We start from the raw sequence: 25,058 nt of genomic DNA, 5'->3' as shown, positions 1-25,058 counted from the left end.
TTTACATTGTAATTCCATGTGTTGGAGTTGAGTTCAGGGTCTTGTGGTGTGGTAGAGATGGCTATGGTTACAAGCTGCTCCATGGGGGCCCAGTGTGTGCCAGTGGACTTGGCCCAGATTCAGCCTACAGAATGGGATCCAGTAAAAGAAACCAATGAAAACCCTGAAACCCTTGCGCCCAAAAAACACTCAGGCTGTGGGTAGATTGGCACATGAACAAAGCAGCATCTTAAAGTGAAGGGAAACCTGATCATTATTCTTCAAATAAATCCGTTTTTACATTGTATTTAGTCAGTTGGCAGCTGAGGGGGGGACAGGCAAGTGGGGCAACAGTAAGTGTGGCCGTTGGGATTGACCCCTGGTCTCCATTGGGGAGCAGTATGTGACTGGCCATGGGAATTGAACCCTGGTCTCCATTGGGGAGAAGTATGTGACTGGCCATGGGGATTGAACCCTGGTCTCCATCGGGGAGCATTATGTAACTGGCCATGGGAATTGAACCCTGGTCTCCATCGGGGAGCAGTATGTAACTGGCCATGGGAATTGAACCCTGGTCTCCATCGGGGAGCAGTATGTGACTGGCCATGGGAATTGAACCCTGGTCTCCATTGGGGAGCAGTATGTGACTGGCCATGGGGATTGAACCCTGGTCTCCATCGGGGAGCAGTATGTAACTGGCCATGGGAATTGAACCCTGGTCTCCATCGGGGAGCAGTATGTAACTGGCCATGGGAATTGAACCCTGGTCTCCATTGGGGAGCAGTATGTGACTGGCCATGGGAATTGAACCCTGGTCTCCATTGGGGAGCAGTATGTGACTGGCCATGGGGATTGAACCCTGGTCTCCACTGGGGAGCAGTATGTGACTGGCCATGGGGATTGAACCCTGGTCTCCGCTGGGGAGCAGTGTGTGACTGGCCATGGGGATTGAACCCTGGTCTCCATTGGGGAGCAGTGTGTGACTGGCCATGGGGATTGAACCCTGGTCTCCATTGGGGAGCAGTATGTGACTGGCCATGGGGATTGAACCCTGGTCTCCGCTGGGGAGCAGTGTGTGACTGGCCATGGGGATTGAACCCTGGTCTCCATTGGGGAGCAGTATGTGACTGGCCATGGGGATTGAACCCTGGTCTCCATTGGGGAGCAGTATGTGACTGGCCATGAGCATTACCATTAGACCACATGCACTTCACAACCCGATCAATATTCTACACACAATTGTGTCGAAGGAGGGGATACAGTACTCAAATCAGCTCTTTTGAGAGGTTTAGTGTCTGTTGGCTTTTATTCTGGCCAGGCAGGAGAACATCATGTAGTTGAGGCTACAGTAGAAGTACCCCCAGTTTCAACATCATGATTGAGCTTCCTTCCCCAGTGAGTGGATTGTGGCAGTCCCAGACCAAATCAAAGCCTGGTTATTGTTAGCAGGGAATATTAAGTGTCTTGGCTCTGAGGGTCGTCAGGAACCAAGACATTTTGACTAACCACCACCACCTCTGTTGCCCTCTTTTCTCATCCCCTTTCTTCCCCTCATTACCAATTCTTCCTGTATTTTTGTGCTTCTCTCTCCCTCCCCCAGGCAGAGGAGATCCTGCGTAGGGAGTTGGAGAAGAAGGAGACCCCCAGTCTGTACTGCCTGCTGGGGGACGTGCTGCGGGACCAGCAGTACTACGACCAGGCCTGGGAGCTGTCGAACCATCGCAGCGCCCGCGCCATGCGCTCCAAGGCCCTGCTGCACCTCCGGGCCAAGGACTTCCAGCAGTGTGTGGAGTGCTTCGAGAAGTCACTCCGCATCAACACCATGCAGGTAAACTAACCTCTTGAAAGGGCTAGCTTTGGGTAGGATATTGGAACAAAATATTGTCATCAGGGCTAGCAGGTAGAACTCACAGGGTAAAACTTAACTACCTGACCTGCAGGTAAGCGCCCTACAAGTGATATGACAGATTTGTTTTTATTTTTTATGAATAGATGAAATAATTGATTAACTTCCAAGAGTAGTAGGTTAGCACCGAGCACAGTAGAGCTGGAATGAATCTGTGCCTTTGCCCCCCATTCATTCACTCACCCACACACACTTTCCCATTTCCCCAAGGAAGTAGTGTTGGGACAGTTGTGTCTGGGACCTGCCCTGTTGGCTCCCAGCACACAGAGGGCAGCCAACTCACCCTATACTCACCCTATAACCACTCCTCTGGATAGCAGAGTGGAGAGGGAGATGTGAGGGTGAAGAGGAGTTTCGCCCAGGGGAACAGAGGAAAGGGGAATGATTTCCTGTTTTCCTTCCCTCTTCTGTCCTTTTGTCATCAATAGGATGTTTTAATTTAGCTTGTTCTGCTAAATGACCTTCACCCTCCATTTTTCAAGGGGCTGTTGAAGTATTGTCAAGGAGATATGATGGCTCTTGTAAATGATCGCTCCAGCAGCTACATCTTTGGATAATGACGATAACCAGAATAGAGGGGAATATTCCTCCCAGTTTGAGATGAGATGTGGACATGTTGTAGTGTGCTGTGGTGAGGGGAAAGACACAAGAACGTGGGGAGAGAAAGGGAAATGGAGGGGGGGAGAGAATCCGGGGGACTGATGCCACAGCTGATTTTTATGGACGGGGCCTGCCTGTCAGTCACAGAGCGGGGCCTCCCGCAGCCCAACCTGACAGGTGGGCTTTCCTCCGAATCAAACACAGGCACAGGAGGGCTGCAACATTAGCCAACATGGCATTTGCGTTTCTTTTTCCACTTCCTGTCCTGTGTGGCACCTGCCAGTCAGCGTGGCAGGGATGGTTTGAAAGCAGGACTGAGAAAGTGTGGCAGGCTCAGCACATTGTTAGTTTATACCGTGGATCAAGGGGGTGCGTTAGCACTGAGATAATATAGAATTCTCACCATGAATAGATAAGACTATAAATGATATTCCACTAAACATTTCACAGTTTAGGATTCCTGAACTCACTGCTCATTTTTGACTCTTGTTTGTCTTGTTTCTACAGCTTGGGGTGTGGTTCTCCCTGGGCTGTGCCTACTTTGCCCTGGAGGGCTATGAGGGTGCTGCCAAGGCCTTCCAGAGGTGTGTGGGACTGGAACCAGATGTAAGTGCATTACTACACCACCTTACAGTGTCAGGCATCATCGCATATAGGAGGGCAGAGTCAATCACATGAATGCACAGTGGGACCATCACAGTACCATTCATCTCTTGTCACTCCCTCTACCCCCCCCCCTTCTCTTTTTCCATTACTCTCACAAATACACACATTCCCCCACACACAAACACACTTTGACAAACGGAAAACACTCCCTTATCATAACCCGAGCTATAGCGCTCTTGTCCTCCAGCAGTCTTTCCAATTCAACTTAATGACCCATACGGCACCCGTGTGCCCACTGCATTGAGCGGGAATGTGCTCACGTAGCACTCAGCAGAACATATTTAGGCTCGGGGGGAGTCAGTCTTCTGCCACAGCTTCCTAACAACCCTGTGTTTACTTGTGTGTAAGCTGTGCATCTTCATTTTTTCCCCTTCAGAACGCAGAGGCGTGGAACAACCTCTCCACGGCCTACATCCGCCTGAGACAGAAGTGAGTACTGTATAGTCCCTCCATCTGGACCATTAACCTGTCAATGGTTGAACGGCGTTAGGACTCTGGAAGATGTACAATTCGGTCATAAGTATTTCAGTTGACAGGCTCAATGTTTGAATGTCTCCTTGTTTTGAATTTAGGGTCCCTCAGTCGAGAGCCTTCTCTCCACAGCTCACACACAATTGACTGGACTGAGATTAGCTTTAGGGTGAGGAATTATATTATTGAGCCAACTGGTTTTGGAGGCTCAGCGGGGCCTTGAGAAGACCCGTGTTTCTCACTCACTTGGTCACTCACCCGCCCATCCATCCACCCACCACCCTTGTGCCGGCTGACACATACAGTAGGGCCACAACAAAGACAGAGGAATCAGACCTTAATGTTTTCTCTCAGCTCTGATATCCCTGAGGTTCTCCAGCCACTACCCCTACTGATCCAGGACCTGTCACTCTCGCAGAGAGAGGGACTCGCACTGCCTGCCAGGAGGCATCCATTCAGCCTGACAGTATTGATTTTTGGCTGGAGAGAGGTATCAAAGAGTAGCACTGATTTACACGCCAATGAAACAGATTGATGTTAGAATGCTTTTTTTCACCCCACTCCAACTCCGCTAGTCATTGGTTTGGTCACGTAACTGACCTCGATGCTTTTCAATTACTTTAAAAACTCACTAGGCAGTCGTGATGGGACAGATAACATCTCAGCACCCTCCTGACTTGACCACAGGACCTAGGTGAACCTTCAGCTGACCATGAGGCGGGCATCAGCCAGATATGTTAGGCTCAAGTCAATTAGTACATTCCCACCACTGCAAGATGGGCAGGTTCTCTTATTTCCCCTGAAAACCACAATCTCTTCCTGGCAGAACTCTGTCTGGGAACCAGGAAGCTCCACGGTTTCTTTATGGGGAAACTTTCCCCCTCAGCCCCTGATCAAATCAGCCCTGTGCTTTCAGGCCTGAAATTAAAAAGCGGGGAGACTTCTACCTGGTTAGCGCCGCTGCTAAATCAGCTGAAGTGGCTCTGTTAAAGAGACTGTAGCCTGTGGTGTGTGTGTGAGTGCAGGTGGATCAGAGAGGGAGTATCAGGGCGGTTGTCACGGTGAACTGCTAACTTGTGTAGCCTGCGTCTCACTGAGGTGTCAGACACAGGGGGCAGGCAGCCATGTCAGTCAGGCTTGGCTATGGTCCACCTCTGGACAGCTGCTGAGGTTACAGATGCAGGCACCTCACCTGAAATAGGGACTCATTACTGAACTGTAGAAATGACCGGTAGGACCGAAACCTTATTAATCCTTAACTTATGTAACTCAAATTGGCACATTGACGGTAATGCATGCCCGTCTGCATCTCAATTTAGTATTCATCCCGTAAGACTTTGTAAGCTGCCCCTGAAGAAATGGTGAGCACCAGCCATGTAAAAATACTTTCCATGGCACCACTAATTCCAGCGCCTGTCTGTCCCACTGTCTGTCAGGACGAAGGCTTTCCGCACCCTGCAGGAGGCTCTGAAGTGTAACTACGAACACTGGCAGATCTGGGAGAACTTTATTGCCGTTTGCACCGACGTGGGAGAGTTCGCAGAGGCCATCAAGGCCTACCATCGCCTTATGGACCTGAGGGACAAATTCAAGGATGTGCAGGTAACGATAGTGCCCACAGGCACTGATCTAGGATCAATTTACCATATGCTAAAATCACAACCTTAGCCATTTAGGGGAAAATGCTAAACTGACCTTAGGTTAGTGTCAAGGGGCAACTTCATCCTACTTGGTTTAGAACAGAACAGCTATTCCCAAGTTTACATGACTATTTCTAAAATGGTAACGTGCTGTGCCACAGTAACCCAGCTAACGTTCCACCCCCACTGGTTCCTGTCACAGATAAGTCCCATGTCCTAGCTTGTTCACATCTAGGAGCAGTACGTGTAAAGCAACCGAGGATTTGAATACGCCCGGCTCCATACGCCACCAGGAGCGTGCCTTTAATGGCACCATACGCCTCTCATCTGCTCGTTCCACGGCGCTGCCCCTCTAACAACCGGTCGTTAACAGCACCCACGTCTCCCGTAAGGAGCGAGAGGAGTCTGGGTAGGCTTTCTCAGCCGTGTGAGATTCAGGCTCCATATGTTCCAGGGCACAGAAGGGTCCACTCTACCCCCCTCTCGCCCTCTCTTAGCTCCATCACAGAGCCCAGCGCCTTCCAGAGGGTGACCCCTTGGGAATGAAGAATATATACAAGAGGTTGCAGTCTGTTTGAGAAGAGCCCTCTGCCACCGCCACCTGCTACCACCTCTTTAATACTGAAACCACTTCGGTCAGAGAGCTCGTCTAAAGGAGACCTGAACATTCTGGACCTCTGACAACACACCACTTGACCACCAGTCTTATCATTTTGCTGCGGCTCTTATCGCGATTTCTAATGGAATGTCGGGTGTCGATATTGCAATGGGATCCACAGACCTTTGAGGACCCTACTGACGTTCTCTGAAGATGTCCCTGCAATATATCCACGCCAGTAGTTATACCCTGCCAGCTAGGCTTATCAAGCACTTTCATTTGGTTTCATTTGAAAAAATCTACATGAAAAATCTGTGAATCATCGCTGGCTAATTGGAAACCCACCAACGCTTACTAAATAGAAAATTAACTGTCAACTTTGAATAAACGAGTCCAAACATAGCTACTGAGCAAAACGGCAATATACCGTTAAGTCCTCAGCCCCGGAATACATACGTTCTGTCTTCAGAGCAATTAACTTTAAAGAAGATGTTTCGGCACTGGATGTAGAAGCTCTAAATAACAGAGCTTTAGGTGTCTGGAGGTTGGGTGCTCCTGGGGATACGGACATAATCCCCAGCCCTCGCCTCGTCCCGCGCCACCACTGTAGCGCCACTTAACATGCACAGCCCTGGTTGGATCTGTTTCATTGCCTTTTCTAATTAGCTTGGCAAAGTCAGTGGGGGTTTGCTCAAAATGGGTTATTTTCCTTCCTTCCCTCGCTCTCTTTTTTTGCTCTTCTCTCGCTCAATGGATTCATTTTTAGCTTGGCAAGATGCTAGCGCCTCATCAATTAGGATTGGAGATGTAAACGCACAAGTTGGAAAGGTCGCAACCAGCCACCCGCTGCTGTAAAATATATGTCCCCGTAATTGGGATGTGGATTCACATTCTTTAACTCTGTTTCCCAACAGTCTTCCTTCTCTCTTTTTCTCCTTCTGCACTTTACTCTGTGTTGTGTGAGAAGGATTGGTCAGTTCCTTAGGCCCCATCTTATTTGGCCTTTGAGCATCAAATTAAAAGATGTTCCCATCGCGTTTGAGTCCTTAATGTGGTTGTCTGATATAACAGACTGTCACCACTCACGCAATGTCCGTAGTTTGGGGGCACTATTTTGGTTGCTGACATTGAAGTCCCCATCTGTTTCTTCTACCTACCCCCCCCCCTCCCCCCCCTCCCTCCTCTACCAAATATATCCTTGATGTAGAACTGTTAAAAGTACTTGTATTGGAAGAGTATTTGCTATTATTTGGCATGCCTGACTCGCGTCTTTGAATTGTATTTTGAATTGTGTGACAAGGCGACAATTAACGTCATACCTACTTCATCAAATCTATTCCTGTAAGTGCTTGTTTTGTCATCAACTTAGCTTCCTTTCCCCTCCACTTTTTTTCCATATTGTTTGCTTCCTGAGACTGTTTTTAGTTTATACAGTACTGCATGGCTGAGGGGGAGAGAGTACTGTACTCCTTATGGGCCAGGATGCATTCCTCTTCTATGGAATGTAGAGGAAGCAACTAGAGTGGAATTAGTGACTTATGAGGACCTCTGTCACATGCCCTCCATATTCTCCGTATCCAGTGGATCCTAGTGATGAATTGTGGGTTATGATGGACACACACACTCACACGTTCCTTTGAGACAGAAAATAATTATTTCCCCCCCCGTAAAAAAAGAAGAAAAGGTCTCCATTGAAAATGGCTCAAATCTCACTGTACTGTGCTCTCGTTACTCGGCATACATCACACCTTTTCTCCATTTTCCATCCTGCTCGCTCTCCTCTTCATTTCACACTATAACCGGATACAGCAGCAATCTGGGAGAGTGATCCGTTCAATTTCCCCTTTAACTTGAATCAAAAAGTCCCATTTAGGGATTTAATTTGTTACACATTTTCATCATCGACAGTCCGATCTGATGAATCCTGTCTGAGACCTTCTAGGCTGAAATTACCTTAAAACTCTGAGGTGCCCCAGTGGCAGAAGAGCGCTATCAATCAACATTAACACTCATTTACCCAGCACTTCCCCTCCCCTGATTTCCCACAGACTTCCTCCAGCTACTGTACCAGTATAACAGATAACTGATAGGTCAGACCAACCCCTTCTCAGAGCCAGTAGGCAGAGGGCCTCTGCTATTACCCACACAGCCCCCATCTCACATACACACTGACATTATTATTACCAAATGTTTTATCCGGTATGAACACAGAGTATCTCTCTTTGGACCACACACATACACCGACCGGCATCTTAACTGAGGGTCCGGAGAGGTGTGTGTGTGTGTAGCGAGATACTTGCTGCACCGGTATGGTGTGCAGAATGACATTTGTTCCAGCACCTGAGAACGTTGACATTTTCAACACAGAGGTGGGGGAGTGGTACACTTAAAGTGTGAAAACCAGGAGCACACTAAAGAGCATCTATAGACAAGTAGTTTGTTACCTGCAAATGGTGAGGAGGGGAACAAATTTAAATCAGAACTCCCGTGGAACTGCGCTTGGGGGACTGTAAAAAAGGGTGAGGTAGAAAGAGCGATATAGTGGAACAAGGAGAAGGGAGAGACGACGGCCAGTTGGGAGGATTCATCCTCGCCTGATACTGTAAGTAGACCACACACATTCTGGAACAGCCCTTATAGAAGTGCTCTCGTTTCAACAGATCTCATTTATGATCTTCTCTTACACAGAGAGTGCTACACAGAGAGAACATTCTTCAAATGAATTATCAAACCATTTTACTGGATTGTACTTTTAATGGCCTTTAGTCATTCAAGAACATTGCATGATTGCTAGGCGCTTGGCTATGCCAGTATTCAGTTGGAAAGCCATCTGAAAGGTTTAGCCCCAGGTGTAGATACAGAACAGTTGTCTGTGAAGCCTGGACATAAGGTGTTTGATTGTCTGGTTTGGACCAGATTTATTGTAAAGGGGGCCTTTCCTCTCCCTCATGCCTGTTGAAGTTCACACCACTTACGGCTTTCAGATCTGCTTCCTCACAGATTCTCTTCCTCCTCCACCGGCGGGGCACGCCACAGTCAACTGGAGACTAAACAATAATCTAGTCGAGCAGAGGCAGTGTGCCAGCCCGCCTGCAGCTGAACTTACAACCCATTAACTAAGAGCTGGGTCATTTGGTAACTCGGTGTCAAGACTCTCTGGGATGGAGTCTTTAAACAGCCTCTTTAGACATGCAATTTGGAAGTGATTTTCAAACACACAATCATCCTTCAAGAAATGCATTGGCTCTTCTGGTGATTCAGTCACTGTGAATGTGAAATCCCTCCCTGTAAGTGGTTGTATGGATATGTGCAGTAGGCTAGAGGTCTCATTCACCTTTGGCTACATTTTCACTGTGAACAATCAAAAGTGGGATAAAGTAAAAAGCTTGGCTCAGGGAACACCTGGGTTTCAAGCTGTTCACTAACAGGCTTTCTGCTAGTGCCACGACTTCAAAGGGAGCTGGCTTAGCTGACTTCTGGGAAACCAGGCCCCCCCACACTCACCCTGGCACGCGCATGGTAGACATACACACCAACTCAAAGACTAGCATGGGGAGACCCACACACTCGCACACAAGATGCGTGAGGAGATGCACACATCTTGCAGTTTACACCCTCAGACTACCCACACACACACACACCCCTCCAATCCAGGCCACACATACATACACACACACTCCCCACAGACTACACAAACCCAGGGGAGACATCTCCAACCTTTAGCTCACACCTTTCACCATTCACCGGTCTCTCTCTCCTTTCCCCTGCCTTTACTCGGCTTGCTCAGAGCGTTGGTATTCGGAGCGGTGCATGAGGGCTTCACAAATAACATTCCCCTGGACAGACAGGAACGCTGCTGCACTTCCTGGCTTTTAGTGGAGCACATGGACATCCCTTTTTGAGATTTGTCTCGTTGATATCATCCTCTACTGTCTCTCCCGCTTGTTGCTTATGGAACATGTGTTTTATATAGCGATGACTATGACACGCCCGTGTGTGACTGAGTGGTGTGTATTGCGTTGTAGCTTAATTATTTGTTTTCAGCGTGCTGATGATACTGTTTCATTATTCATATGGGAAAAGCATTTAATTAATGTAAACAAAGAGGGTGAGGTCATGTTTTGAAATCCAGCATTGCTCTGCTCTCTAGGCTATTTATTCAGGCGCTTGTAATTGTACCGTGATGATCGTGACTGTGCATACATTTCCATTTTTTTGTTACAATAGAAAACAAGTCCCATGAATTCCTGGCAGTTTTATTCCACTCTATATTCCACTCTCAATGCCAAGCATATTGAATTTGAGCGGGGGGGGGGGAAATGCCACACATTCAGTTGGGTGCGAGGTGAAATTGAAACCAAGCGCGAAAAGCGTCAGTGTGAAATAGCCTCCTGCTCAGACGGCAATCACCAAACTAGAAACGGAGGATGACACAGCCACGCAACATTGAGGCAACCCAACTGGTTTATGTTGAGAGAGGACATAATGCGGTGTGGCCAGGTTCACACACCAAACCAACCACCCGCTTTAAACGAGCAGTCGCTCCACTCTTTCCGACCCCCTCCCACTTCAAACCAGAGGAGCGGTCCGTTCACATTCTCCCTCTTCTGTGTTCCAGATTCTAGAGATCCTGGTGCGAGCAGTGGTGGAGGACATGACAGATAACCATGGCGACCAGGCGTCGTCTCTGCGGGCCAAGGTCCAGGAGCTCCTGGGTCGCGTCACGTCCCGCCACAGCACTGACGCTGAGATCTGGCGTCACTACGCCCTGCTCTACGGAGACGGCCACAGCACCAGGCCTGAGGACAACGAGAAAGTAAGGTCCTCTAACGTCCCCGTGACATTTGACTGTGCAAACTCCACACATGAAATATACTGTATGAGCTCGGAGGGGAGGTGAAAAAGTCATTATTGTAATGGACTTGGAGCCTGTTAATAAGCTATTTATAGGCTCATTGATAACTCATAGGCGGTGGTAACTAATGGTGAGCAAATTGCACGTGGCCACACAGTGATAGATGGCTCTGTGTATTCTTGTCATACGCAGTGGACTGTTGATTAAACTGTTCCTTAATCATGTCCTAAGCGTGACTTGTGAGTTATGATCCTTAGTCCTGGTATGTAATTTGTCTTTCCACTGCCTCCCAAAGGCCAGTCACGCCACAGCGATGATTTCTGTTCATTTTCTATTCATTAAAAGTGTTTACTTAGTGTGTTCATTATAACGCAAATGGATTGGTGTGGCCAACAGATTGGTAAGGGTTTATGGCTTCATGGGAAGTGAATATTTAATTCAAAATGGTATCCCACAACATTCTGTATGTTGGGGGGATAATTGTTTTTCATGGATTTTCTTGTGTGTGTGTGCGTATTTGTGTGTGTCAGGCTTTGCAGTTCCTGTCCAAGGCCCATCGCTGCGAGGTGCAGGTCAGCGGCTGGGAGAAAGACACTGGGACCTTCAAGGAGGTGATAAGGAGAGCCATAGATCTTGCCAACGGTGAGTGATGCACTCCCTGCCCCTACACGCACAGACCTTATCCCACATACCAACCACTGTGGCAGGTACAGTACTAGTCAAACGTTTGGACACACCTACTCTATCAAGGGTTTGTCTTTATTTTTACTATTTTCTACATTGTAGAATAATAGTGAAGACATTAAAACTATGAAATAACACATATCAAATCATGTAGTAAACAAATCAAAATATATTTTAATTTGAGATTCTTCAAAGTAGCCACCCTTTGCCTTGATGACAGCTTTGCACACTCTTGGCATTCTCTCCACTAGCTTTACCTGGAATGCTTGAAGGAGTTCCCATATATGCTGAGAATTTGTTGGCTGCTTTTCCTTCACTCTGCGGTCCAACTCATCCCAACCATCTCAATTGGGTTGAGGTCGGGTGATTGTGGAGGCCAGGTCATCTGATGCAGCACTCCATCACTCTCCTTCTTGGTCAAATAGCCCTTACACAGCCTGGAGGTGTGTTGGGTCATTGTCCTGTTGAAAGAAATTATAAATAGGTCTTACACAGCCTGGCGGTGTCCTTTAAGTAGTGGTTTATTTGCATCAATTCGACCACGAAGGCCTGATTCACACGTTCTCCTCTGAACAGTTGATGTTGATGTGTCTGTTACTTGAACTCTGTGAAGCATTTATTTGGGCTGCAATCTGAGGCTGGTAACTCTAATGAACTTATCCTCTGCAGCAGAGGTAACTCTGCATCTTCCTTTCATGTGGTGGTCCTCATGAGAAGCCAGTTTCATCGTAGCGCTTGATGGTTTTTCCGACTCCACTTGAAGAAAATGTCAAAGTTCTTGACATTTTCTGGATTGACTGACCTTCATGTCTTAAAGTAATGATGGACTGTCATTTCTCTTTGCTTATTTGAGCTGTTCTTGCCTTAATATGGACTTGGTCTTTTACCAAATAATGCTATCTTCTGTAGACCACCCCTACCTTGTCACAACACAACTGATTGGCTCAAACGCATTAAGAAGGAAAGAAATTCCACAAGGCACACCTGTTGATTGAAATGCATCCAGGTGGATACTTCGAAGAAACCTCAAATATAAAATATATTTTGATTTGTTGAACACTTCTTTGGTTACTACATAATTTGTGTTATTTCATAGTTTTGATGTCTTCACTATTATTCTACAATATAGAAAATTGTAAAAATAAAGAAAAACCCTGGAATGAGTAGGTGTGTTCAAACTTTTGACAGACACTGTAGATTAAAAAAATCTACCCGACACACCAGCCAAAGTATTCTTTGTGCCATAATTACACAACACACACAAAAAAAGATGAGCATGCTTAGTAATGTTTCTAAAACAATAAATGTCATTCTAGTGCAAAGTAATGTGCTCGATTGAATTTGATATTCTGTGACCACAATCCCGTGTAGCTCAGTTGGTAGAGAATGGCATTTGCAAATGCCAGGGTTGTGGGTTCGATTCCCATGGGGGACCGGTACGAAAAAAAGTATGAAAATGTATGCACTCGCTACTGTAAGTCGCTCTGGATGAGAGCGTCTGCTAAATGACTAAAACATTTATATAAAAAGGTCTTCAGAGACTGCCTCTTTAAGGTTACCTTGGTAACAGGGCCACTCTTATCTTCATGTACCTGTGAGAATCTCACTAGTAGTAGAAGCTGACCATGTCTCCAAAGACAAACTCTGAGATCTCTTTTTGCTAGCAGTGGAAGAAAACTCAAACATTGAAAAGCAACCTAGCTCGTGAACAAAACAATATAAATAGCCAAGAAACACGAGGACAAAGTCTCACTTAAGTAGACTTTAGAGTAAATTAGACCAATGCCTGAGCGCATTGCTTTTATAAACACATCTTTCAGCACATTACTCAGTGCTCACAGCCCCCTAGACAGGCAGTGTTGTTGCGCGAGGTGGGATATTTACAGCGTTAGGATTCCGATTTGCTTTGAGCATTACCTGATATGAAACAAAACGTCAGGAATACTTTGAAAACAGCTACTGCAGCATTTATTTTGCTATAAAATCACAACTTGCACTTGTGCCCATACTTGACTATTTTTATGAAATGCTCGCACTGTCGCGCCTTGAGTGAACCACCCGCAACGTGGCTGGTGAATTAGACATTCTTACCCGACAATGTCAAAATCTACCCGCATTTGGCAGGTGTTAATTTTAGGCCCTGTCTCACACACAAGTTCCTTCGACACACCCGAGCCACACGTGACCGCCGCTTATTGGCGGAGACACACGAACACTCCATCACGCTTAATGTCACGTCTCCTACAGGCCTTTGCGTCAGGCCGCGTGGGGAGGAGACATGATGGATTGCAGACACGAGAAGAGTAAAAAAGACAAACAAGCCGCTTACCCCACTGCCCTCTGCGAGACGCAATCCCGATCCAAACAATTGCTTTGCGTGTTAGTGCGGAGGGGGTTGGGGGATGGAGTGGAGATGGAGACAGCAGGCAAAGGAAGGAGAGTGTCCTATAGGAGAACTCCATTAAAGTTGTTAATCTCGAGAATCCCCAGGTTTTTCATTACAGCCGGATGCTGTGTTGAATTAAACATCAGAGGGAGTCGGGGCAACACGGTAGGAATAGCAATGTGGAAGGACGCAGCCCTGCCTTCCCCAACACATCTCTCGGGTTGATGATGTCGCTAGGGCTCATCTTCACTCAGGTCACACACCTTTTCTCTCGCATGCGCACACACACCTTACTACACCCCTTACATACACTTAATTCCTCACACACACTATTACACACACAGGCTGTGGTATGTATCCCAAAACACTCCCACGTGCTGCCCCTGTCCTTCAGCCCTTCAGAAAAGTCCCAGAGAGCTGTTGATCTTAATCATTTATTAGAGAGACAGGCTTAACTAATGGATCAGAACCCACCGAGCCCTTCTACCACAGCCTCACTAGCTCAACTCAACTTTGTAACCTCTATGATGGCCCTCGACACTGCGTCCACAGAGCTCGGAAGAGAGGGATGAGAAAAAAGTCGAGTGATGAGAACGAGGAGGGTAGAGCAGAACAGGTCCTCGTCCATAAATCACGGCGTTTTGACCTTTCCTGCTGTCGCGGCTGAAGGGGACCATACAGGGAAAAGGTGTAGCGCAGATAGAGAGGAGAAGAGACCGCCGCTTGTTTTCCCTTCCTCGTGCGAGAGAGAGATAAAAAGGTGTCGTGTAAACACCAAGACAAAAGACTCTGCGATGCAGGGGAAATATCCCATCAATATCATCACTGGTCTCAGGAACATAGCTTTGTTTGGGTATGTTTCTCAAAGCAGCACCGGATAACACCGGTTCTTCTGAGCTTTAGTCATCACTTTGTGGGGGGTCATGAATGGTGTTTGTGTGGATGGTGTTTCATCCTGTTGAATGCCGATTCACTGTGAAGCGTTCGAGGTCATTTTGATTATCTTGTCTCGGACAGTAATCACAGGAGTGATTAAACGGGCATTGGGGAAAAAGGTCTCGTCTTATTATTCATTTGCGAGCTGCCGGGCCACTCGCGGCGGGTTTGAGCGGTGAAGTGTCTTCAGCGTAATGAGATGAGGCCCACTGAAGTGTCACTGACTGCAGAAATCTCCCTGAGGGAGGTGGAGTGCCCATTAACCAGTCCCAGGAGAATTGACTCACACACACGTGCAGTATAACCCACAGTGGTGTGTCTATATGAGACCTGTTAGTCATGCATAGGTCCATGGTGCCGCAGTGTCTCACCAGCGCAGGTAGCTCCATGGACCCCGACCCAGAAACCCCTCATCTCTCCTGACCCTTCCATGATGGGTGGTTGTCTCCTTCCAGCAGTCACTCATTTTAATAGACATAAGGGTCTCTTAATCACAAATATGTATGTGCTAATAGGTATTTTCTGTCTCTATTTCTCACATTTCTGGGTTCACAGTGACCCTCAGCTGTAGTAAAAAGAAGAGTAACCCCCAGGAGGCATTGCAGATGTTGTCCTCCACTCGTCTCAGCCTGAGAAGCCTGGCCACCAAAGCCAAGGTACAGTACACTTGGTCTTCATGCCAGCACCCCAACACATCATACAGATGTATCGGACTGCTCACATCAAGTCATTACTGAGCTACTTCACCGACCTCACATTTCTTGCTATAACGTTTAACCAAACGACATAATTTAATTTCTTTACACTGATTTTCCTCAGCAACTGCACACAGATGTTGCTTCTGGGGAGATCCATGGCGACCTGAGTGATGCAGTCAAAGAGCTGGAGCAGCTTATCACGGAGCTGCAGGACCAGAGTGGCCAGCTGCGCAGCGAATCAGCATGAATGCCTCTCTATCGACACACCTCTAAGGACCTCTTACAGCAAACTTGTCCCAGAGCAGACATGGCTGCTAGGGACACTGTCAGGTGACCTGCACCCCCCACCTGGTCCTTACCAAGAGTACTTTACACGCTTTTACAGGGAAGAAGAGATGCGACTAACTGTAAAGGACTGCCAAAGGAATGACTCCAAACGTGATACACTCGTATGTACTAAGTGTAATTTGGTATAATTCCCCCTTGAGGCGTGTGCTGTTTGTGGTATAGAGCATGGTTAAGGAATGTTAGCTAAACCCCGCAGGTCATCAGACACCTTCTCTGCGGAATCTATAGAAATCAGGAAATGTATACATTCAGAAATTGTCCAAAGATGAAGCCTTATGATCATAGAACCACGCTTGCCTTGTTAGAATGTATTAGTCATACCCCCCCCCCCCCCTCAAAGCTGGACTCCCACAGGCGCAGTGAGAGCTCTGCAGATGAGAAATCTAAGATTGTGAAGCAGGACAAGAAAGTGTGGACGTTCATCACCAGGGAAGCAGTGGGCCATGAAAGTATCACCTCGCCTCATTCACACAGGACAGACACCATGGAGGCAGCCCCCGCACAGTACAGCTATCTCATCATCATGCCTCTGGCCCCGGGGGCTACAGACAGATCCTACCATCTTCTCCTCATGGATTTTCTCTCCCAAATAAAAATGACCTTGACATTGCCTTTGTTTTATCATACTTGTTGTTTTATTGCTATCGTAGAAATCTTTTTCTTTGCCTGTGCCTCTTTGTCATGGACTGTGTCTCTGCCTTGCATTGGAGGAAAGGCCCACAGTGTAGGTGACTTAGGGAGAAAATTACTTTTATACGAGTAGATATGGACATGTCATAGACTGAGTATACCAAATATAAGGAACACCTTCCTAATATTGAGTTGTACTTCCAACTTTTGCCCTCAGAACAGCCTCAGCCTCAATTTGTCTGGGCATGGACTCTACAAGGTGTTGAAAGCATTCCACATGGATGCTGGCCCTCTTGATACACACAAGACATTTTTTAGTGTGAAAAACCCAGCAGCGTTACAATTCTTGATACAAACCAGTGCGCCTGGCACCTACTACCATACATCGTTCCAATGCACTTCCATTTTTTTGTCTTACCCATTTACCCTCTGAATGGCACAAATACACAATCCATGTCTCAGTTGTTTCAAGGCTTAAAATTCCTTCTTTAACCTGTCTCCTCCCCTTCATCTACACTGATTTGAAATGGATTTATCAAGTGACGTCAATAAGGGATCATAGCTTTCACCTGGTCAGGCTATGTCATGGGAAGAGCAGGTGTACTTAATGTTTTGTATACTCCGTGTATGTCATAGCTGTAGGTCTCTTTCATGAAATTTGATTTGATGTTATTGACTCCCTGTCAAGATAAAGGTCGTATGTTATAAAAATGGCACATAATTTTTTTCAATCTGGTTGACAATTTATGGATTGGGAAGTGTGCATCACCCATAAGAATAATCTATCAATACATTCCATATATTCAACCGGTCTTGATTACACAATTTGTTTGCATATCAAACCACTCCATCATAACCAGGTTTCTGTCCCAAAATGTCAGTCATTTAATACAAATGTGAAATAATGGTCATTACGAGTGTTGTCATTATTTACTATCATATATTCAGCAGACACAGGTAGAATACAGTCATATCTGCCGGCTAATTGTAATATAACTCTCCCAAATGGTCAAACATAACACTGATTTGCTGCCATGACGTCATACATTTGGAGAGGCCTCCCTCTGAAGCAGGGAAACAGATGATGCTTGTTCAGCCACCTGTTTCTTCTCAACATTCCTGCTGTTTCTTAGTGACAACAACCTCATAAAGTACCAACTGCAGCTGAAATACGATGGTAAGGTCATTGCCTACGAGCAACACCAAAATGACATCACATTTCATGATATTCATTGTGGTATGAATGAATAAGGAGTCATAAGGATGGACAGTTTTTGGTCAGGACGTCCATGTGCAAGGACTCTATTACAAAATAAGATTTATCAGAACCTTTATCAGAAGAGTAACATTCTGTATAGAAATGTGACCTGAAAGCTCACTGACAAAGATTTTACGTACAACTTGTGCATTGTCTATTTTGATACCTTCCCACAGACTTGCTATGACTTAAATGTTTTCCAGAAGCAATTTGAGACTTCATTTCAGACTCTGTGTTTGCTGGGCACATGTACAGTTATGGCACATGAGACTTACCTAGATTTAATCAGTGACTGGAGGATTGCATTTCTGCCCAGCTACACTACATGACCAAAAGTATGTGGACACCTGCTCGTCGAACATCTCATTCCAAAATCATGGGCATTAATATGGAGTTGGTCCTTCTGCTGCTATAATAGCCTCCACTCTTCTGGGAAGGCTTTCCACTAGATGTTGGAACATTGCTGCGGGAAATTGCTTCCATTCAGCCACAAGAATTAGTGAGGTCGAGCGCTGATTTTGGGCAATTAGGCCTGGCTCGCAGTCGGCGTTCCATTCATCCTGAAGGTGTTCGATGGGATTGAGGTCAGGGCTCAAGTTCTTCTACACCGATCTCGACAAACGATTTCTGTTTGGACCTCGCTTTGTGCACAGGGGCATTGTCATGCTGAAACAGGAAAGGGCCTTCCCCAAACTGTTGCCACAAAGTAGGATGCACAGAATTGTCTAGAATGTCATTGTATGCTGTAGCATTAAGATTTCACTTCACTGGAGCTAAGGGGCCTAGCCCAAACCATGAAAAACAGCCCCAGACCATTCCTCCTCCACCAAGCTTTAAAGTTGGCACTATGCAATCGGGCAGGTAGCGTTCTCGTATCCGCCAAACCCAGATTAGTCCGTCAGACCTCCAGATGGTGAAGCGTGATTCAGCACTCCAGAGAACGAGTTTCCACTGTTCAAGAGTCCAATGGCGCCAAGCTTTACACCACTCCAGCCAAAGCTTGGCATTGCGCATGGTGAACTTAGGCTTGTGTGCGGCTGCTCGGCCATGGAAACCCAAAACGGAGTTTGTATGGCTGATTGCTCATTGTTATGCACCTGTCAGAAACGGGTGTGGCTGAAAATAGCCGAATCCACTCATTTGAAAGGGGTGTCAACTTACTTTTGTGTATTTGTAGTGTTGTTCATGTTGCATCATTGGTGATGATGTGCTTCACCCTGTCTTTCTCCACAGATCTGTCTCCTTCTCCAAGGATGCTTCTCCACAGACACTGGGTTCTGGTTACCATTACCTCGTGTCAAATTCAGAGCAACATTTCTCAAACCCCTCCTTTCCGCTCCCTCATATTCTGGAGGGCTTTCTTTTTTTCATCTATTTATGACACCACTGTATCCAGTATCCCCCACAAGAGGTTGGTATCAACTTAACTGAGGAGGACGGGCTCGTGGTAATGACTGGAGCGGAATAAGTTGAATGGTATTTGATGTTTGATGCCATTCTATTTGCTCCATTACGGCCATTATTATGAGCCGTCCTCCCCACAGCAGCCTCCTGCGGTATCCACCCACTTCATATCTCAATGGGGGACACAGGTTTTAAGACAGTTAGATAGATATCCCTCACTCAAGAGAACCAACGTCATAAGACTTCGTGGTACTGTGTATGTTTTCCAAAGCGCACACAATGACTCAGTGGGGCTCATTTTCATCTGGGTGTAGGCCCTTAAAACCACTCTGTGTGCTCCACAGTGCGTGTCTTCAATGAACTCACTCCAGTACTGGAATATCCCCTGCAATCTTCAATGAAATAATGAGGAAATGCTGAAGAATTTACACAGGGTTTGCTGGTAACCCTGCTGTGTAAGAGGACAGCAACGAGGGATGACCGTGGGAGATTAGAAGCCACCAGGAATGGCCCCAGCTCAACTGTTGACAAGTAACTCATGTGGGTTGTTGGATGAATAATGGTGCACACATGGCTTTAGAAATATTTGGCTATAGTTTATGACGCATGGTAGTTCCTTTATGATTTATGCAGGACTTTATGGGGCTGAAGTAACAATAAGATGGAGGACTATGACAGCATATAGCCTACATACATATGCATGGTATTTATAAATATGAATTAAGAACTGCTACATGAATTAGTTGTACACGTTACATTTGGCTTATTGGGTGTGTTTTATAAATGGTCATTATTCTAAGCGTGTTGCTATACTCTTATCACTCATTAACTTGCTGCACAACAAGGTTTATCCCTGCTGTCACTTTGGTGAGCGCGCGCTCTTGCCGACAGCAAGTAGAAAGTACATGCGTCTTGAGGAATGGATTTCCTTTAGATCTTTGTGGACTAGGACTCTTTTACAGTCTATGCTTGGAGCCCTACGCACTCCAAACTTCTTTTTTTTTTTAGGGTTCAGCCCCACAAGTGTGTTCCAATAAGCGTCCCACTCCTGACGTCATGTCTGCTGGAGATTGGCTGTTCACTTCTGACACGAACTCCTTTACACAGTGAAACTTTTTAAAGAGTTTTCAATCTCATCTGCAGGGTAAAGTATTGCACAGACATAGCCATAGCAGCCGTAACATCTGCTGTCCAGCTCCCCCCTACCCTGCACAGGGATAAAGGAGTGTTTCATTCTGTTTTAGATCCATGATCACGTTTTTACATTTATTATTTACTATTTTATTTTTCACTTTTTAAAGTTCAGCCTACGTTTTTAGTCATCGTTTTTAAATTCGGGTTGCAAGGCGAAGCATAGACGAATATGTTCAGGGATATAGAACTGTTTTACTTGCGTTAAAGTCAGAGGAGTTTTTATTTTCCACATTCAGACTTCGCAGAAGAAACATCCGACCTTCAAGGAATTTGTTCTAAAGTTTTCAGAAAGTTTTCAGAAAGTATTCTGTCTTTGCGCGGATACTGACTGGATATGGCTTGGATCAGATGGGACCTCTTGTTTTCTCTAGGTTTATTCATGTCACCAGCGTTTGTGTCCACGGATCAGAGTGGCTTTAGGAGATACTACGTGTTGCAGCCAGGTCCGAGCGGGACGGACAGGGTACATGTGAGTTCCATTTCTTCGCGCTCCAGTGCCACGGGACAGCCCCATGCCTACAACGTGGAGCTCACGGCCAGTTACGGTAGCCAGGTCCGAACCCGTAGGATGGGTAACCAAGCGAACCCGATCCCGCTTCGCCAGGATACACAGTTTACTCAGCACCAGCAAGTCATTCGGCAGACCAGCCACAACGTTCACCAAAGTCACCAAATGAAAATTTCAGGGTAAGTTAACCAGTGGGTGTCTGAAAATAGTTCCTGTTACAGAAGAGTTCATCTGTCTGTCTATAGGCTACTTATCCTCTTGGATATCAAGATGGTCTGGTATACAAATGTATTACCTGTGTTGGGTCAACTTACTACTGTACTGTAGTCATGCGCCTGGTAAAGGAACTCGCTTTTAGTCTGGCCAATGTATTCACTGTAATAATTAACATGAACATACAGTATGATGGTTGTTATATAGTCTGCGAGACCATCTTAAATGATACAGTGCACTTGTTTCTGGTAGCTTTTTGATATTTCTGACAAATTTCTGACAAATCAAAACACAATACTGTAGGCTACTTGTTTGGGACATGTAACCTAATTCATTTCAAGTTCAATGTTTTTTTTTTTACCACTCAAGTTTATACGAAATAAGGAAATGTATTAACATCCACACAAAAGAGAAAGAAAGAAAAAGAGCTAATTTAAAGTACTGTTCTAAAATAATAAAGTATTCTCAAAGGAAAGTAGTCAAGCGAAATGGCCCAGATCCTGTTGTATTCAGGAGCAAGACCAGAATTTGCAGGGCCCCATGTCGCAGCACTCTCAGATGTATGATTAGTGGGGACATTCCCACAGTCTCAGCACCAGGCTAGGGACTCCCAGCTTCACCTCCAATAAAAGGAAACCCCTAAAACCAGATCTGGCCCAGTTTTACTGGTTCATCTCAGCCTGGGCGGCACAGGTGGGTCACTAGGCCCACCAGCAAGTGAGTTTTAGGCAAAATGAGTTTGTCGTGTGTGTGTGTGTGACAATGCTCGATCTCTGTCTCTGGGTGTTGTTGCAGGGTGAATGTCTGTGGAGGGCAGTGCTGTCACGGATGGAGTAAGGCCTCTGGATCGCAGCGGTGCACCAAGCGTGAGTATCCACTACCACAGCCGAGCTGCTGCCGCAGGCGGGCCAAAAAGCTGCAGTGGTTCAAAATGTTCTTCCAAATTCTTGATGACAGTCTTGGATTCACTGTATATTGTACATGGCACCTCATAACTTCTTCCTTTGGAAAATGTACACAATTGTCTTTAATCACGGTGTTCATCAGGCAGATCTGTGCCAGAATACCTGCATCATACTGAATATATATATATATATATATATAATCCATCCAGTATACCTACGTCCCCACTCTACTTGGAAACTCACCCAAGCATGCATACATACATACATATGTTTTGAAGGTGCCTTTAGATGATTAGCAGTGACAGAACTTTCTATGCTACTCTTTATAAATAACTGGCATTGCTGACAGTGACTCTGCCCAACTGGGAACAATGACAGGACTGTCAGTGTGTTAGGGCCCGTGTTGCAGAGTCATGAGAACACTGTTATTGCATAGGAGTAGGCGCACGGCCTGAAAGAGAAAAAGGTTTGGAGTGTTTTATACCTCTTGGCTCGGCCCCATCATCTGGATCTCTTTCCTATTCGACCGTGAGGCTTTGCCAGCTGGTTATATAAGAGACAGACGGTCTCTCCGCGCCGAGTCTGGTGGACCTCCTGGGGAAACCAGGGCTTACGTTTTAGTCTAGGACCCCTGATTCATATGTTTTATAGGCCCAGCGTGCCTGCACTACTCTGGTCTGCTCCCACTTAAGACTGCGCTCCACTTAGTAGACTGGCATGGTCTCCTTGGCATGGTCTGAGGCAGCAGAGGTTGGGTGGGGGAGTGGGTGCAGGCATGCAATCCACAGTGGGGGAATGCTACTGTTTACATGGGAACGGGAAACGCTGCGCAAGGTTTCTGGAAGAGAACCAATAGTGGACATTCCTACAGTACCCATGGCTTTAATTGGTCCTTTTGATGTCAGGATCAGAGTCCAGTATGCCCGACTGTAGCTAGATGCTGGAATCGGGGTGGACAGGATGGAGTCAGATGAAATGTTACAGGGAGTTTCAACGACTTTTTTTTTTTTTTTACAAATCTACGAAGATCTTTGTGCCACTAGATTTCTTTTACTGTACAGTTGCTCTTTCTGGGAAAATGGCTTTTTGTTCTTATTTTCTCAGCTTATCCTCAGGTCATCTGGTGTTCACCGCTCAGTTCTATGATTTTTCACTGGCCGTGATATTAATATTTACAGTAGTAGAGCACCAGGGAAGCACTGTGAGGAGAGGTTCCATTCATCTATAGCAATGAATTGCTTTAGACAACCCTAATAAATATGATGAATAATGCAACTATGATTGATCAATTAGTGTAACCGACCAATGCATATGCTTGGCTTTTCTTCCTTATTTTCATTGTGCTTGTTTTTTCCGACATGGAACAATATTATAATAACTCACTCCTAGGCTATAGTCAGTCATATCTTTTATGGATCGCTCTCTATAGCTTTTGCTCAATTAGTTTTTCCAGGATCAGCTCTTTTTTCTTTTCTCTACCTACCTTGTCACTGAAGGTAGACTAGGTTGTAAATCCACCCCCTAAATGTTTAATGGGGTTTGATTTCCAGGACGCCCCCCCCCCCCCCCACCCACTACCCTCGTCGACAATGCTAACAAAAGGGTTCCTTAATAGATATTAATTCTGTTTTTTCTGGCAACGCCTTACACGTGGCCTGCTAGCATGCTGCATAAAGTGCTCTTTCAGGTTGTCAGTCACGCCAGCAACCTCCCACCAAGGCAAGCCCAGCTTTTCATTTTGCGAGGTAGCTAGTAGAAGCTGTGAAAATCTTACCATTCATTACCACTAGGATATTTAATCCATGATATTTTCCATGCCAAGCCACCCACAGTACATACTTGAGAATGTATGTGCATTTAAGAGTGAGTGTAGCTCATTTTAAAACGTTCCTTAAACAGTGACACAGAGAGCTGAAAACCTGGCCTACCTAGCAAATGGACCACGCATGTTTAATCAGGAAGCTGTTATTGCAATTCTTTATTACATGACATCAGGCTGTAACCATGCCACTAATGTTGATTAATATGTGATACATGTTTTGCACCTTAGATGAGATTGTTTGTTTATTTATTTGTTTGCCTTAATGGCATCCAGACAGTTTCAAGCATGTGATGCAGATGCTACAAACACCTCTCTGTCCTCTTAATGGACTGTAATCTAATAGAGATGATGAGCAAACATCCCAAGGATTTATTCAGTCTATTCCTGACGCAGAGAAGGTAGTCTTAACGACATGTGGTTATTGAATTGCAGAGCGGAATAGCACTCTGTTTTTTTGCCTGCTAGATTCAAGACTGTCCGCAACAGAAAATAGATTGTGGTATTAATAGGCCTTTGATATAATAACAAATGCCACTTAACATTCACTTTTATACATAGTGACTGACAGTACAGTGAGTGCGTTCATATGTGATCCCTGTGGGTATTCAATACACGACCTTGGCGTTGCCAGCTCTTACCAACTCTGAGCTGTGTATTAACACTCGGGAGCAGTAATTTCCTGTACCTATTCTACCTACACTAACTGCAGTGTTCCTCTTTAATATTACAGCTGTCCGCAACAGCACACAATATGCCCTCATAACCATATTGCCGCAATTCAAGAGAATAAAAAGACAGGTGTAGAAATGAAAGATAAAGACATTTTTTTTGTCTGAGAGAGACCCGCGTTAGATGGTCTTCCAGATCCCTTTGGGGTTCAGGCAGCAGCATCTCCATCCGGCTCGATCCCTCCGCTCCCACTGGAGTCTGGCGGCGCTATGTACAATGTGGAGCCGCATGGTAATCGAACGCTTTGAAAAGCTGCCCACCCCATTTCTCCCTTAACTGAGTGCAACCCAAAAGTAAGCAGACCGGGCCAGACAAAACAGAACATGAAAATATTTCACTTCTGCGTAGCTGCACGGCACAGCTGAAGAGCAGTCTTCATTTTTCATGAAGGATCCCTCAAGAAGAGGTTACTTGAAACTCCCCCAAAGTTAAGAGAATGTGACAGGCTCGACCATTTTATATATTTAAAGGCCCAATGCAGCTGTTTTTATGTCAATTGAGTACTTTACTAACAGATTTCCGTAAAAATGGGCAAAAGTAGCTTTTTAGCAACACATTTTTTTCCTCAAGCAATAATTTTGCTAGGAGTGGTCTGAGTGGGGAGGGGGAAACTGAAAACTGTTATTAG

General features: G+C 45.9%; 2 protein-coding genes across 8 annotated transcripts in view; both read left to right on the top strand.

The window, feature by feature from the left end:
* The window catches only part of ttc27 (tetratricopeptide repeat domain 27), a 122,294-nt gene extending 105,917 nt beyond the window's left edge, over positions 1 to 16,377 (top strand). Inside the window, exons 13-20 of the mRNA XM_029752875.1 lie at positions 1,580 to 1,807; positions 2,993 to 3,091; positions 3,528 to 3,580; positions 5,059 to 5,224; positions 10,479 to 10,676; positions 11,246 to 11,357; positions 15,277 to 15,377; positions 15,541 to 16,377. Coding sequence (XP_029608735.1) covers positions 1,580 to 1,807; positions 2,993 to 3,091; positions 3,528 to 3,580; positions 5,059 to 5,224; positions 10,479 to 10,676; positions 11,246 to 11,357; positions 15,277 to 15,377; positions 15,541 to 15,666 — 1,083 coding nt within the window. The 3' untranslated portion in view covers positions 15,667 to 16,377. The remainder of the gene's footprint in view (positions 1 to 1,579; positions 1,808 to 2,992; positions 3,092 to 3,527; positions 3,581 to 5,058; positions 5,225 to 10,478; positions 10,677 to 11,245; positions 11,358 to 15,276; positions 15,378 to 15,540) is intronic.
* Positions 16,378 to 20,181: 3,804 nt separating this feature from the next.
* Positions 20,182 to 25,058, top strand: part of LOC115193820 (latent-transforming growth factor beta-binding protein 1) — a 124,584-nt gene continuing 119,707 nt past the window's right edge. For 6 of the 7 annotated variants that reach the window (XM_029752872.1, XM_029752870.1, XM_029752868.1 and 3 more), the window contains exons 1-2: positions 20,183 to 20,940; positions 21,770 to 21,840. In XM_029752872.1, the coding sequence (XP_029608732.1) occupies positions 20,588 to 20,940; positions 21,770 to 21,840 (424 nt within the window). In that variant the 5' untranslated portion in view covers positions 20,183 to 20,587. Of the gene's footprint in view, positions 20,941 to 21,769; positions 21,841 to 25,058 lie in introns of all 7 variants that reach the window. The other variant, XM_029752869.1, reaches the window with a different exon arrangement.

The sequence above is a fragment of the Salmo trutta genome, chromosome 5 (genome assembly GCF_901001165.1).
Source record: "Salmo trutta chromosome 5, fSalTru1.1, whole genome shotgun sequence".
Taxonomy (NCBI): domain Eukaryota; kingdom Metazoa; phylum Chordata; class Actinopteri; order Salmoniformes; family Salmonidae; genus Salmo; species Salmo trutta.
This window is presented reverse-complemented; position numbering and strand designations above follow the sequence as displayed.